Source organism: Pinus tabuliformis, chromosome 5_1 (assembly GCF_031772625.1).
Source record: "Pinus tabuliformis cultivar Carrire ecotype Pingquan chromosome 5_1, CPIR1, whole genome shotgun sequence".
Taxonomy (NCBI): Eukaryota; Viridiplantae; Streptophyta; class Pinopsida; order Pinales; family Pinaceae; genus Pinus; species Pinus tabuliformis.
The window spans coordinates 86,691,802-86,708,378 of NC_142305.1; the positions used below are offsets into that span (position 1 = coordinate 86,691,802).

The following is a 16,577-nucleotide window of genomic DNA, read 5'->3' on the forward strand; positions in this document are numbered from 1 at the left end:
AGGGTCCTTGAGGTACCTAAACTCTTGGATTATACCTTGCTACAGGAGCCCTGAAGAGAGAGTAGCAGGATTGGTGGATGTTAGTAGAGACAGATGCAGATGAAGTGACAAAGAGTGCTATAGTGTAGGAGTCTCTGGGCAACGCGAGGCTAGTAGACTGCAGCAGTGCGAGAGGCACGGAGAGTGTTGCAACAGTGCAGGATGGCATAGAGAGGTTTGCAGCAATGCGAGATGCAGGGAGTTGTTGTAGCAATGCAGAGGCAGTAGAGTGAGCACTTTTTAGCGGCAGAGAGAGCTTCAGCATCGGGAGTGTTTCTAGCGTGATAGGGATGTCAGTAGTTGGGTGGATCAGTTACTTACTTCTCAGTAATTGAGTTGCAGTGCAGTAGCACGATGCAGCATGATGAGAGGAGGTTGCAGTGCAGATGCAGTGTTGGGAGAAAGGACTAGCAGGAGCACAGATGCAGAGGGAGCTGCCGTATGGATGCAGCAGTGGCAGTGGCAGGGCCATGGGCAGCAGTACATGATGCATTAGTGCAAAGGATGTCAGGCATAGAGGCCTAGCAACAGCACAGGTACCGGTGCCGTATAATCAGAGTGATGCTCAATATGGAGTATTACTAGAGCATAATCCTCGCTAAGAGGGAGTGTCGATTTGGGGTAGCATCGGATGTGCTCTAGCCATGAAAATTGGTGGAGAGGCTAAAGCACATGAGATCTCCAAGACTTAGAAAGGTTTGGGCAGATTCTAACCGGTTTGGGAGATATTAAAATAATTAATATTTTTAATGGAATTCCTAAGTCTAAATTTAGGAAAAATAAAATATTAATGGGTATTAATATAAAACTGGGTTAGAAGGTTCCAAAAGTTATGGATCAAGCCAAATCTAATCTTAGCTGTTCATTAGAGATGTAATCTCGGCCGTTAAAGGACCAACAGGAAAAGTATAAGAGGAGGCTTGAGGGTTAGTTGGAAGAAACACCAAAGTGATTAGTCATTCGCTTTACTAGAGCAGGGTTTGCTAAGTAAAGTCAAATCAGTGATCAGCAGCGAGGGGCAGTGAGTACTAGACAGAGAGGCAGAGGTAGTGCCGAGAGACTAGCATAGAAGCAAAGAGGCAGACACAGAAGCCAGAGCAGACCACGCAGAGCCCAACAGAGACAGCGCAGAGGCCAGAGGGCCTACGTCATCCACGCAGAGGGCAGCAAGAGTGACGTAGAGGGTCCCAGAGGCTGCGCAGTGCCTCAGAGCGCTGACGCTGAGGATTCTGAGGATGACACAGAGGCCAAAAGGGCCAGCGGAGTGCTTCAGAGTTGTTGGAGAGGGTTTTTTGGGACAAGTTTTCTGAATACCTGTTTCTGAATAGAGAGGTAATACTGCTAGTTTTTTTTCTCTGTCGGGTGAGCCAGTTTGGCACCCAGTTGTACTCAAGGAAATACTACAAAATAATAAAACCTCAGAATTGTTGTGTTGGTTTTCCCGCATTGAATTTTTCCGGGGACGAGTTGTCCAAAAATAATGGTGTCACTTGTGTGTTTGTTTTCTTTCAATTGTTGATATATAGATGTTGAGATTGTATTGTGTTTATTTCGTTATTTATATGTTTTAAATAACTTATTCAGAATTAACAAGTAGAAGAAATAAACCAGAAGAATATAGATTAAATGTCTAACGGATAGACTTATAAATTTCAACAGTTCTATCATGACGAATGATGTCTAGGAAGTAGTACCTAGATGAGAGGATAGATCAGTTGTAGGATCAAGTTGGATCTACAAGAACAAGTATGCTATAGATGGCAGTATAGAGAAGTACAAGGCTAGGTTGATGGCAAAAGAGTACACACAGAAAGAAGGAATAGACTATGAAGAGACCTTCCCTAGTAGCCCGATATGCCGTTATATCCCTAGCAACTAAAATGGGATGGGAGATTCACCAAATGGATGTAAAGATGACATTTCTGAATGAGGTGATAGAAGAAGTGTATAAAGAATAGCTTGAAGGCTTCGAAACGCATGAAAAGAGAACACATGTCTGTAGATTAAAGAAAGACCTATATGGGCTCAGTCAGTCACCCAGAGCATGGTATGGTCGGATTGATAGTTACTTGCAACAGTTGGGATTTGTCAAGATTGATGTTGATCCCAATCTCTACTATTTAATGGTAGAGAATGAGCCATTTATTCTGGTATTATATGTGGATGACTTGTTTTTAACAAGGTCATCTAGGCTCATATAGGACTGCAAGAAGAATCTTGAAGCAGAATTCGACATGAAGGATATGGGGTTGATGCATTATTTTCTAGGGTTGGAAGTTTGGCAGAAGAATGGGGAGATCTTCCTTGGGCAAGGAAGATATGCTACAGAAATTATGAAGAGATTTAGAATGCAGGATTGTCAGCCCACGACTACTCCCATGATCACCAACTAGAAGAAAATAGATGCATCAGGAGATATAGAGGTGGACCCCACCTTGTATAGACAAATCATTGGGTTGCTCATGTATGTGGTCAACGCTAGGCCAGACATTTGTTATGCTGTCAACACCCTTAGTCAGTTCATGGTGGAACCGAAAAGGGTGCATTGGGTAGAAACTAGGCACATTCTAAGGTATGTACGTGGAACAATGAGATATGGGTTGAAATACTCCTGAGGGAATGACGTTAGGTTGAATGGATTCACAGATGCAGATTGGGCAGGTAGTTCAGTAGACCAGAAAAGTACCTCTAGGTACTGCTTCAGTGTTGGATTAGGAATGATCTCTTGGTGCAACAAGAAGCAAAATTCGATAGCTTTGAGCTCAATAGAAGCTGAATATATGGCAGCCAGCGCAACTACGTGCAAAGCTATATGGCTTAGAAAACTGCTTGTGAGTTTATTCAGAAAAAGGATGGAAGTGACCAGGATTTACTGCAACAATTAGAGTTGTATCAAACTCTCTGAGAATCCAGTATTTCATGTTCAGTCAAAACACATTGATATTAGATGTCACTTTATTAGAGACTGTGTTTAGCATGGGGAAGTACAACTGTAGTATGTTCCCACGGGAGATCAGGTAGCAGATGTACTCACAAAGGCTCTAGGAATAGCTAAGTTCATTCAGTTCATAGAGCATATGGGTATGGTAGAGAATCCATTTCAATAATTTCTCAGTTACAGTGGCAGGGAATGAGAGAGAGTTGCAGTACAGATGCAGTGTTGGTGTTGATTTGGGGTAGCATCGGATGTGCTCTAGCCATGAAAATTTGTGGAGAGGCTAAAGCACATGAGATCTCCAAGACCCAAAAATCGTTTTGGAAAACTTCATTTGGATGAAAAGTTATTAAAATAATTAATATTTTTAATGAGTTCCTAAGTCTCAACTTAGGAAAATAAAAATATTAATGGGTATTAATAAAGATAAGGATGAGAAGCTTCTAAAAGATAAGGATCAAGTCTATTTTAATCTTAGCCGTTGATTAGGGACTTAATCTCGGTTGTTGATTCATCAACAGGAAAAGTATAAGAGAAGACTTGAGGGTCAGTTGGAGACACACTAAGGGAGACCAATTAGTTTGATTTCTGGAGCGGGGCTTGCTGAGAAATTCAAACTAGAAGACTGGATTGCAGCAAGAGGTAGCGAGTACGTAACGGAGAGGAAGGGACAGTTTTGGAGGACCAATGCAGAGATCAAAGAGGCAGACGCAGAGCCACTCAGAAAGACCCAGAGGCAGCTGGATTGCACAGTGACTGGAGGGCCTATGTGGGTGACGCAGAGAGGCCAAGTGCTGACGCAGTGAGGCAGAGTGCTGGCGTAGAGGGTCTGGAGCTGCGCAGAGGCTAGCAAGATTAACGTTGAGCCTAGGAGAAGCGCCGAAGGATTTATCTATGTTGAGTGAGTCAGTTTGGCACCCTAGTTGTACTCAAGAAACGCTGATTAATAAAATCCTCCTCTGTTGCACTAGTTTTCTCGCATTGGGTTTTTTTGGGGACAATTGTCCAAAAATAACTGTGTTGATGTGTTTTATTCTTGTGCATGTATTTGTTTCTGTATAATGGTGTGATATCTGCAGTAGAATTTATTTTAATATTTACTAAAAGGATTTCGTAAATAACTTATTGGAAAATAAGTAGGTAAAATAAATTAGTTGTTGCAGTAATAGAATTTTCACAGTTGGCAATGACAGGGTTACAACAATACAGATGCAGCGTTTGCGCAGTAGTTGGTGGGTAGTGATGTTAGACATCAGCAGTGCAGAGGGAGATGTTATAGAACAAGGTGATGCTTCGGCTGGTCACATTGCTAGAGCACATTCCTCGCTAAGAGGGAGTGCTAATTTTTGGTAGCACCAGATGTGTTCTAAGTCTCAAATTTTGTAGGGAGGCTTAGACATATGTATTCCACAATACCTAGAAATTATTTTGGGAAATTCCAGCAGGAGATAGTTTTATTAAAATAATTAATTATTTTTAATGGGACCCTAAGTCTAAACTTAGGAATTAAAATAATTAATGGGTATTAATCTAAACTGTGGGTGTAACTTCTAGAAGAAGACGAATATCGAGTCCAAATTATCTGATCCATTGATTAGAATCTAATTTGGGCCGTTGGTTCTCAACTTGAAGATTATAAGAAGGACATCGAGGGGCATTTGGAAACACACCTGACGCAGATACTCAGTTACCCGAGTAAGTTTGAATTTCTCATTGGTCAAAGTTCGGCAAGAGAAAATTGAATCATAGGGAGATTTGCAGGTGAGAAGGAGAGAGAGAGGGTATCCGCATCAGTCTCAAGGTTAGGAGCAGAAGACACAGAGCAGGAGGACATCGCAGAAGTTGTGACGCAGAGGACATCACACAGGCAGTGTGACGCTGAGACAGCGTAGTTCTCACGCAGGGGCTGATGCAGTGAGACACAGAGGGGACATCAAGTCCTCTCCTGGATCAGAAACTCGTTGAGAAGTGTTTGTAAAAATTCTCACAGAGAATCCTCTTTTATTTTGCTAGTTGTATCTTGTACATGAGATTTTTATTGAAGAATAATAAAGAAACCCTCATCTGCTGCACCGGTTTTCCCGCATTGGGTTTTCCCAGGGACAATTGTCCAAAAATAACTGAATCATTGTGTTGTGTCTTTTTCTTGTTCAGTTTCTTGTTTCAGCATATTAATTTTAAATAGTGAATGCTGCAGTTGTATTTTCTTTGATAGTTATTGTACAACACAGTAAATAACTTGTATGGTTTAACAAGTAGGAGAAGTAATATTATTTGCTACAGTAGGGATTCCGGGTTCAGGAATTTTCACACTGTCACGCCGCTGATGTCTAGCTATTGTTACCCACAAACTACTGCGCAACTCTGGTATGTGTTGCATTTGTGCTGCTGTTGACTCTGTTGAATTGCTGCCAACACTGCAACTCCCTCTTCATCTGTTGTTGTTGCAACTGCAACATCTGCAACTGAAAAGCATCCTAAATATTGAATCAACTGTGATCAGTATGATGCATTTGTCTCCCGAGTCTTTGACTGTTGCTAGTGTATGCGTTGTCATTGAGGCATCTGTGTTGTTGCTGACTTTGCACTGTGCCACCTGCACTACTGCCAACTCTGCATTGAGCTCCCGAGCATCTGAATGCAACTAGACTTTGCATCTGTCACTTTGGCATCTAATTGCATGTACTGCCACTGATCCATCCTGCTACTGAATATTGTGGGCCCCCATAGCAAGGTATTGATCCAAGAGGTGGATCTCATCAAGGATCCTGATTCCTGCCCATCTATAGCACTATGGGGCTACAACACCAAGTCACCCCATTTCACTCCTGGGGGTGTGTCAGCAAACATGGTGAAGTCTTCCTTTAGACTGGAGGACAACTTATCGATCTCTGCGGATGCTGCCTGCTGGTCTTGCTTCCCTTCTTTGTCCTTCTTTATGAGAGGACACTGGGTGCTGTAGTGACCAAGCTCACCACATCTGAAGCACTTGACCTTTGCCATGTCCTTCTTCTTCTATCATTGCTCCCCTTGTTTTTGACTGGGACCCTTCTATGCGAGGGCCACATTCTCCTCCTCCTCCACCTGCTTCGATCCGCCCTTGCCGCCACTGATGGAGCTCTTCACTAGCTCTCGTCTCAACTCCTCCTGCTGCAAATCGACCCACATCCTGTCCCACCTTGGCATGGTGTCTCTGCCCAAGATACTTTGGACAAATACCTGCCACTCTTCAAAGACACTGTTGAGTGCCAATCGCAATAGCTCTGTGGGTTGAGGCACTGCCCCAACAAGTACAAGCTAGTCCTAGATCTCCTGAATCTTGGTGAGGAAGGGGTCTATGCCTTCCCCCTTCTGCATCCTCATGCATCTCAACTTCTCTTCTAAGTTCATCTTCTTCTGCTCGGAAGTGCCTTGGTACAACGTGGGGAGAGTCTCCCACATTTCTCTAGCAGTCCCTTTGCTAGCTATGTGTGAAACAATGTGATCCCGAACACCATCAAGGATCAACCTCTTTACCCGTGCCATCTCCTTTCTGTACTCCTTCAACTCATTTGCATCCGCGGGGATAGCTACCACTACATCTATGAATGGCTTCAGGGCATATTCATCCAGAAGCAAGGACATCCTTGCCTTCCAGATCACATAGTTGGAAGCACCATCCAACCTGTCTTGATCTCGAAGTCCAGCAGTGGACATCTCAAACAATGTCGAAAATATCCTCTTCCCTTTTTCTCAGCTATTGCTAGGGTATTTTCACTCCCTTCTGGAGTGAGAAAATCTGCTTACAATGACTGCTGATCTGCAAGGGAAACCGAACTTCTTGAATTAGAAGTTCCTTGAGGAAAATTTTCCCTCAGTGTGTGCTCTTCTTCCAACCGACACTAGTTCTGCTCCAACAAACTGTTGCAAAACTACTGCATCCAGCTAGAGAACTGCTCTACAAAAAATACTGGCTGCGCCCTCTGCCTCTGGAATCCTTCGATCTAAAGAGATTGAATTCTTTGTCGAACTCTTGGCCAAGGTGACTGCATTGCCTTTGGGGTTTCGATATGTTGCCCCTCAATGAACATCGAAACTCCATCTTCCTTCGTTACTGAACTCTCTGGATGATCATTTGCACTTTGATACCATGTAAAAATTCAGAAACCCGAACCCTATTGCAACAACTGGAAATAATTGTCCTAATTGTTAAATTAATTTTTAACAATTTATTTAGTGTTTGCTACAAAAAAAACTGAATCAATCACATTGCAACCTACACAAATAAACTGTGGAAGAAATAAACGTTGGAAGAAATACTAATAGACACACATAAAATGACAGTTATTTTTGGACCAATGTCCTCGGAAAAACCCAACTTGGGAAAACTGGTGTAGCAACTAAGGGTTCTATTATTATGCAGCAGTGAAATAATTTGAGTACAACTGGATGCCAAAACTAGAAATCCTATAGAGAAAATCCGGCAAGAAAAATCTAGTGAGGAATTTCCTCACTCCACAAGCAAATCTGGGCTTTGACCTCGGCTCAAATTGACTCGTCCAAACTAGCCCTGCGCAGCTACTGCGCCATCCTAACGCAACCCCTTTTGCACTCAGTTTGAACAAGCTTCTCCTCAAGCCGTCTAATTTTCTGCTGTCTGGGAAAATGTCTCTCCTGGCCAACAGAACCTTCGCCCAACTTCTGGCATTGAAACTCAGCTTTCCCCAATAAATTTGAAATTGCCTCTAAAGGCTATTGCGCTGCTCCGCGTCAGCCTCACTGTGGCTCACTTGCCTCTCTGCAAATGCACTCACCGGAACTGGAAACCTTCCTCTGGCTGCATTGTCCCTTCCCCTCTCTCACTGCTTCGATCTCACTGGCTCTCTCTATGGAAATTCACTGTTGCTACTTTGGAAATCGATTTGCTCATGAAATTGAACCTCTCAAGTGATTTCTCCAAGCCCCATCGATTTCTTCTTATAATCCTCTGTTGAGACTTCAACGACCAAGATTAGATCTTAATCGATGGCTAGGATTCACTTAAAGTCAATCCGTGTGAGTTTCTAGAACATTCACATCTTAACTTAGTTAATTCTAATTAATTAGTCATATTCCCTAAGTTTAGACTTCGGAAATATTTGAAAACTGATTAATAATCAAATTAAGTCATTTAGGTGGAATTTCCAGAAATGATTTTTGGGTTTTGGAGATCTCATGCATTCTAGCCCCTCCACAAAATTTCAAGGCTAGAAAACATTCGATGCTACAAAGAAAACTAACATGAGATGGATTGGGTGACATGTGAAGATTAGACCATTCTCAACAGCTTTCCATTTTAGAAAGGATTTCTTAGTGTTTCCTTCATTTCCTATTATTTCTAAAAATTACTACAAGATTGCTGTCCTTGCCAGATTCTAAGGCATTCCTGTTTCTGGAAACTCACTTCTTATTATGAATTTTCTTTTTTTCGATACTTTGGGGACATGTATTACATTATAGTATGGATCTAAGGCTGGTATGTTGGCTGTTCTTGCACATGTTGAACATGGGGTTTGATATTAAATTGTACATGACAGTTGTAATACTTCATGTAAAATCTTCTGTTCATGAGTGTAGTATAAGATGTATTTTCAAAGAGGAACAAAGTCCTTTAAAATTCAGGAGTCGTAGGAGTTTATGAGTTGTCAATTGCATGTGAAAATTCTTGAATAAATAAAATCAATGACAATATCATTTTGGAAGAACATAAGATATGGTTGGATGGTAGTGAATACTTCAAAACCTCTATGAAAAATCCTTGTAGGAATGATCACTCTCATCGGAGAAGATTATGCAAAATATATGGTTTGAGGCAAGCATGCATTTTAATAATTTGGTCAAATGAACTTTAAACATTAAAGTTGGGATTGGATATCGTGATCAACTAGTAAAATGCTGAAATATTTATGCTTCTATGGAAGTGTACTTACTAATTTTACACAATAAAAGTGACACGTAAACTAATTTACAAGAACTTGCATTGTTTACATTTTCCATTTACAAAATGTTATTTCAGTACAACATTGTTGGTACAGTTCATATACTGTACATTGGAAAGACAGGAAAATGTTGGTTCTGGATATTAGTATAAAATGATAAAGTTGTGCTATTTTTCATATCTTGGAAAATAATAATATAGTTCTTATATGCTTATGTAAAACTTCTTCTAGATATCCTCATCCATGTTTCTCCTTTTTTCTCTTTGAGCTGACAGGAATATTATATCTGACATATATCATTATTGATATTGTTTGACAGGAACATGTGTTGTATGAGCAACCTGGTATTCGGAGGAAGATATTCTATCCTAACAGACAAAATCCAATCCTTTGCCCTGTTTGTATACTTGAAGAGGAAAAGGAAATGCGTCCTTCTGATCCAAGTTGCCCATCATGCTTGTTTCTTTGCATTAAATATGGTGGTAGGACACGGAATCTTCCTCAAAATGAGTAAGTATCAATCTGCACATTTTCGTTAAGACATGATATGTTGGAACAAATATGATCCTATGGCGTTTTTGTGGTCTTTTATGCCTAAGAGATTTACTATTATTTTCATTAAAATCTCATCCCTAATTAGAATCACCATGTAATCTATTTATAACATATATGCATGCTAAAAGCAAATGCTTATGAGATCAGCTTGCAAAATTCTTTTGGTAGTGCTTAGCTTTAAAATTCCCTAATAGTTGTACTAGGTTGCCAGTATAATTGGAGTGCGGTAGCGGATTTAGATCTTACAACATTTACTTTGTATGTATGTGATTTTGCTTGTTACCAGTATTAATCCATTTAAATGTGCATGACTGGATTATAATTAAATGAAAGAATAGGTATTTCATATTTGTCCACTTGGGTGGTTTAAACTCTTATAACAATTGTTGTATGAATGTGATTGTATTTTTTACTAGAATTATTCCATTCAAATATGCACATGAATTGTATTCAAGGAAAGTCTTGGTTTTTGTCCTTGGATCAATGTCATGGATCATTCAAATGAATTGCAAAGAAAGATGGAGAGAATTCACAACAGAAGACAATGTGGGAAGTGTATCTTTCATTGCGCCGAGAGGCACTCTACAATCTAGTATGGGGGAGATCTTTTAATAGTGTGTTAAATGAGATGTAGTGAAGCATTAGCTCAAATAATAATAGTAATAATAATAACAATAAAACATGTCAGTGCAATTAAAAAAGTAATAAAAAGTAAAAAGTAATAATAAAAATAATAAGTCAATTCGATTCAATTTGTTATCTTATAATTTTGTTTTTATTAATCAAAATTACAAACAATTTCTTTGGGAAAAAATCATAATATTCATATCACATTGAAATAAATTAAAATAATGATGATTCACATTCATAACCATGATATTTTAGAACTTCATGTTTAAATTTAGTTAATAAACATATAATTAGAAATAAGAATAGTTCCATATTTAGACACGTGGAATATATATATATATATATATATATATATATGTTAAGATCCATTTTACCATATAAATTAAAATAATGATGATTTGTATTCCCAACCATTATATTTTAGAGCTTCATATTTAAATTTAATTAATAATGCTATGCATAGCACTTAATTCTTTTATAAAACATGTCAATGAAAAATTCCAAGCACATATGCACATAACTATATGTATTATTAGGGTTTTAATAAAATTAGAAATAAGAACATTTCTAGATATAGAGATGTGAAATTTATATATAACATATATAGTATTATTAATAACCAACATAGATCATCTTAACTCCAGATCCAAGTGCCGAAAGGAATCATATTTCTAAAGCTGCAAACCTTTCCTCAAGTTTTGCACTCAAAAAAAGGTTTGCATATTGAGAGATTTGATCTCTCTCAATGCTTAGTAGATCCATATTTAAGATAGATCTATGTTGGTTATATGACAATGGAAGGCATCGTGGTTTATTCTTATCGTTATTTACCTCCCCATACATGAAACACACAAAATTAACTTGGCATCATAGGGTTACCATGAATTAGACCTACTTAGGCATTAAATATATCTGATGATTAAGCATGATATTTTCTATATTGTGAATGATTACCCCACCTATTGCGAATGGTATGTGTTTTGCTTAAAACTCCATTGTTGCCCCTCCTCTAATGTTCAATGCCACATTGTCATAACTTCTCCTACATGGAAATTTCTTGATTCAATTTTTCAATCAAATTATCATATACCACAAGCACAAGATGACTATTTTCATTGCCGTAGAGTGTCTTACCATGTAGGAGTAAGATAAGAAATAACAATGTATAATCCCTCCCTTAGCTTGGTTGGATTTTCATTACTCTATCTAAGGCGAGCATGAGTACTGCTGCTGAACAAACTAGCAGGCCTAGTAAATAGGCCAAAGCTAGAGGGCACAATAGTTTGGGACAAAGGCCCACTATTACCACAGCCTAAGTACACTTCTCTTCTCAGATTTTCACCAACGGGAGGAGTCCCAGTAACCCTCACTTGTGGTACATTTGATTGTGATGGGATTCAAGTGAGGCAAGGTGGCTCATTCAATAGAAAGGTTCAATTAAAGTGCAAGCTTTGGGAGAAGCTAGGAAGACTTTCCAAGAAAAATCCCTTGAAAGAAGGACTACACGAGACCTAGGGTTGAGATATTTGACAAGATAAGATTTCATCTAGGGTCAAGGTAGGAAAGAGAAAATGTTGTGAATGATATACTTCAACAAGTACTAAAGCATAAACCTTTAAGGAATCCCCAAGTTGAAGGATTAGCTTCTAGGGTACCCACTTGGTGTGATAGCTAGGGAATCAATTCAATTGAAATTCCACCGCCGGAATTCGTTCAAAACTTGTGGATGCCTAGAGGAGACACAAAGGAAGAATTATGTCTAGACGGAATCCAAAAATTCCTCTTCCCTAAAATTTCACACCAAGCCCTAGAAAGCATCCTTATTCTTAAAGGGATGAAGAAAAGAGGGAAGACAAGGTGAAAAGAAAGATAATTCGTGGAGTTAATGTGGTCACTAAGGATCAAGTACTAGCACTTAGCAATTTTGAGAATTGGAATAAAAAATGATCTTGATATGAGAGTTTCGCTCTTCAAGGAGACCTAATGGCAGCTTCGCTAGCCCTAATGGAGGCAGCTTCATGAAAACACTAGGAATTTATACTTCGCTGGCAAGAATAAATGAAGTTTCAAGGATGCAATCTATAAAACAACCTCTAGGAACATTCATTCATCATTATCCATGAGTAACACATGCAAAATTTCTAGTAGCTTCAATATTCTAACAAAATTAGGGCACATTCAAAACCATAGATAATTTTCCATGCATTAGACATTTATTAGATTAGAAATATAACATTAAACAGGACTTACAAAATAATGAAGAATATATCCATCCATCAATTTTCCAAAAAAAGCTCCAAGTAAGATAATGAATTCTTCCAAACATCAAAATGCATTAGAATCATCGAAATCTCTCCACAAAATTGCAAGCCGAAAATCCCAAGTGTGATGGTTTTAAATGGGAGTGAAAATCACATATTTATACATGTTCTATGAGTTTGATTTCCTAAAGAAGAATCCCCTAATGTGCTTAAACTAGGTAACAAATCCTAGGTTACAAGGCAACCAAGATAGCTTATACATTAATTATTATTTTATTTGTCTTTTAGCCTATGTAATTAATGTGAAGTACTATCCAAGGCTAGCGTTGAGGCCTCATGTGCTGAGAATGAGGGTGAGGGCCTCAAAGGTGATGAACAAGAGGGGAATTCCCTCTAAATGCTGCAAAAAATATCCAAACCCCATCTTGGGCTCCAAATGGTTCGCATGGGTCTCCAAATGGAAAAAATCATGTCGATGCTCCATCAATAAGGGCTAGAAGCTGACACGTGCCCTCCCATGTCTCTTTGGATGAGAAAAAGCCTCCTTTGGGCCCTGGATCAGTTGCCAAGTGCCAGGTGTGTTACCGCTCAAACTAGCAGGGGTCCTAAAAGGGGATCCTTGAAGGGTTACTACTGGGCTAAGGATAATAATGGAGTGATAGCTCACTATCACCTAGGCTAAGGCTCCTTACTCTTTACAGACTTTCACTGATGGGAGGAGACTCGTTATTATAAGGATCACAAAATGGATGGACCAATGATAGGGCAAGGGGTGATCCTGAAAGCCTATTCACAAGAGAGGCTCAAATATGTGACTTGCTTGTCTTGGAAGACAAGATTGAAGGATCTCTAGGAAGGGCTTGGGGAAAATTTCTAGGGTCAAGTTTTGAGTATGTATCTTATGAAGGAGATTCCTAAGTCCTAGAATTCTTGTGGACACTTGGGTTCTAGGTGATCTTTGAAAAATTAACCTTGATAATGCTTTGAAGAATTAACCTTGATAATGCATGGGACCACATGGGACCAAGTGGACCCAAGGTTTGGTCAAGGGGATAGGACTTAGCAACCAATGATATGCTTGACCTTGTTAGGAAGGGGAAAGGGATCAAGGAATGAATTTTCAATGAAAGGCAACGCAAGGATCCTAGTGAGGTTTCTAGCCTAAGGGAAAACAAGGGCATGAATTGGCCTTCGCGCTAGGGCTTGCGATATTTCAAGATCCCACTATCAGAATCTCATGAAATTTGGAGGGCTTCTTGAGAACACACGAGCACAGTTGTGGACCAAAAATCGAAGTATTTGGATGGCTAGATCGTGAGATAATTGATTCCCTAGGTGACCTAGAGGACTAGGTGATCGTGAGATAATTGATCCCTATTTTGGTTGTGTGGTCCCCATCTACATCACCCCCCTATGATCATTATAATCCCATTTACCATATTTCCCATCTGGATCCGCATTTGTCCATTGGGTCCATAAGGAGTTAGCCTCCCCTTCCCCTTGTCCACACCTTGGGTCGAGCCTAGAACGATGCTATGAAGGTTGATGCAGATAAAAGGAAAAGAAAAAGAATTATTTGACCAATCTCAATAGGAAATCTACCATAAAATACAAAAGATGGCTGGGACATACAAATTTAGTACGTGGGCAAATGCCAAAATGAGCTCTGCCCCCTTTCATCATGATCATCACCCTGGTTCCTAGGGCCCTTCACATTGGCCCCATACATCATTTGGGAACCCATAATTGGCCCAAGCCCTAGTGGGCGATGAACCGCCCCACCTAAAGGGGGTATTCATTGCTACATCCTGTACCATGCTCTCATCCCCTGGAGCTCCGAGCAGTTACGAAAAGAAAAATCAATAGAAAACAAATGGCATATGAAAAAGGGTGGAAAAACAAAGGCCAGGGTAACTCATGTACCACGAATGCTCCCTCCTACATTCATACACCCATGTGTGGGCTTCCCTTATCATGTCTATCCTTGTACTATGGCATGTGGCTTGGAGCCTTCCTTTGATGCCCCTCTCCGTTGCATCATTATATCACATGCCACCTGCCAATTTAATGGATGTACCATGGACATGCCACCCACGTTGGAGGTCGAAGCCACCTAATATGGTCCTTGCTTAACCTTCTTCTTGAAATTGGAGACACTTGTATGTTCTAAGGCCCATTATGGAAGGGCATGCCACTATGAAGTGTCCATTTGGTTCCATGATCTGTAAGCTCATTTACTCAATTGCACTAATGATTTGTTGTTATTGAAGGTAAGGGGACGCAGTGGATCTTATATAGGATTGCAGGTGGGTCTTCATCTTGGGTTTGGTCTTCCTGTATGGGGTCCAAGCCCTCGAGAGGGTCATATTAGCACTTGCAGGGTGAGCGTTGAGAGTCATGGGCTTCCACCACAGCAGAGAGAAAATTTCCACTTCATGGGAGCTTTTAGCATCTTCCATTGCTTGCTCGTGTTCCATTTATTTGGCAATGATGACGCACCTAGATCACCTTGCCTAGCCAGCTACACTATTACACCACACACTTGGCAGTTGATCTAGGTCCCAGTTGAGGATGTGTCTCGCCATGGCAAACAATGGGAGGGCTTGTATCATTTCTCCAGTCATTATAGATGGGATACAGGCTCATTCGATTCATTTGGAGACCCAGTAGGATGTTATTGTGGCCCCATAACCACTTGTGGCACTGTTATCGCTTAGATTGTATAGGCACGATGCGACAATGACTGAGGTCGGGGGTTGTCACTCTGATCACCGACCTCTCCGTTCTAGCTATCTCCTAACAATAGGCTATGGGGGGTGTTACTGAAAACTAACAAAGTGTCCTAGAGGGCATTTGCTAGGTCAAGAGCAATAATGAAGCTAAAGCCCATTGTCACCACAGCTAAAGCTTCCTACTCTTTATGGACTTTCATCGATGGGAGGAGACTTGATATATAGAGAATCAATTATGAAGGATAGATCAACGAAGATGGGTGTGAAGTGATCTCGGGGATCCTTTCCTAAGTGAGGCTCAAGAATAGGACTTGATTGCTTCTTAAGCAAGGTACAAAGCTCTCTAGGAGAAGGAGATGAGGATTTAAGGGCTAGGTTGAAGAAGTGTGAATTGTAAAGGAGCTTCCAAAACCCTAAAATCTTTATTGAACTTGGTTTCCCAAGTGGTCTTTGAAGAATTAACTTTTCAAAGGTCTGGGACTAGGTTAGGTCAAGACGAATGAGTTGAGCAACCAATGATAGACTTGAACTAAAAAAGGAGGAGAATGGGACCAAAGAATTGATTTTCAATTGAAGGTGAAGAATGATCCCTATGAGGAACTAGCCGAGGGAAACTTAGGGAAAAAACTAATCTTGAGGCTAGGGCTTGGGATATCTCACAACCCCACCGTCGGAATTTCCTCAAATTTGGAGGAGGCCTAGGAGAGACACCAGTGCAGTGGAGGCCAAGAGATTGAGGTTTTATTATGTGAAGTTTGTCGCGAAAATGATGTGCTAGGAGCTCTAATGTGGCTAGACCTAGAATAAAGAAGGAGAGGCGAATAGAAATGTTTCTTTGAGTGATCCTCTTTTGGTAGCCCAATGCCTAATCCTTTGGGGATATTGGAGTCAAGAAGAATATGAAGATAGACTTTGTTTCTAGGTCAAAGAGGCCTTAACATCAACTTCATTTGTCATTAGGGCAAAGGAGAGTGACCTTAAAAGCTTTTATACTTCATTTTGCAAGGTGAAGTGGCTTGTCAAGATAAATTCGATCATAGAATTATCCCTAGGAGAATTCATTCAACATACATGGTCCATACATAGAGATATGATATATAGAAACATCATTTCGCAATTTCGCATTAAATGCATGTGACAACTAGTCCTAGTATAGCGAAAACCTTATTATAAATGCATGTGACAATGTAAAAAGAATAATAGAATTAAATTTGTACTTACATGTAAGAGAATATATCCAACCACCAATAAACTTGCCAATCACAAAGCTCCAAGACAAGAAAAGACAATCCATACATCAAAATTCATCCATGCTCCAAAAATTTCATCCACCAAGAAGGAATAGTGAAAATCTGAAGAGATACAAGTCCAAACCAAGTGATGATGAGAAATGAACTCTCATCATTTGTATTTATACTCTCGTAATGAGTTCAATTTACCTATTTGAACCTACATTAGCCCATAAAAT

At 39.9% G+C, this 16,577-nt stretch overlaps 1 protein-coding gene across 1 annotated transcript in view; it reads left to right on the forward strand.

Moving 5' to 3' along the window:
- Nucleotides 1-16,577, forward strand: part of LOC149163578 (uncharacterized) — a 274,285-nt gene that overhangs the window by 89,768 nt on the left and 167,940 nt on the right. Inside the window, exon 3 of the mRNA XM_089430772.1 lies at nucleotides 9,251-9,441. Within this exon, the coding sequence (XP_089286898.1) occupies nucleotides 9,251-9,441 (191 nt within the window). The remainder of the gene's footprint in view (nucleotides 1-9,250; nucleotides 9,442-16,577) is intronic.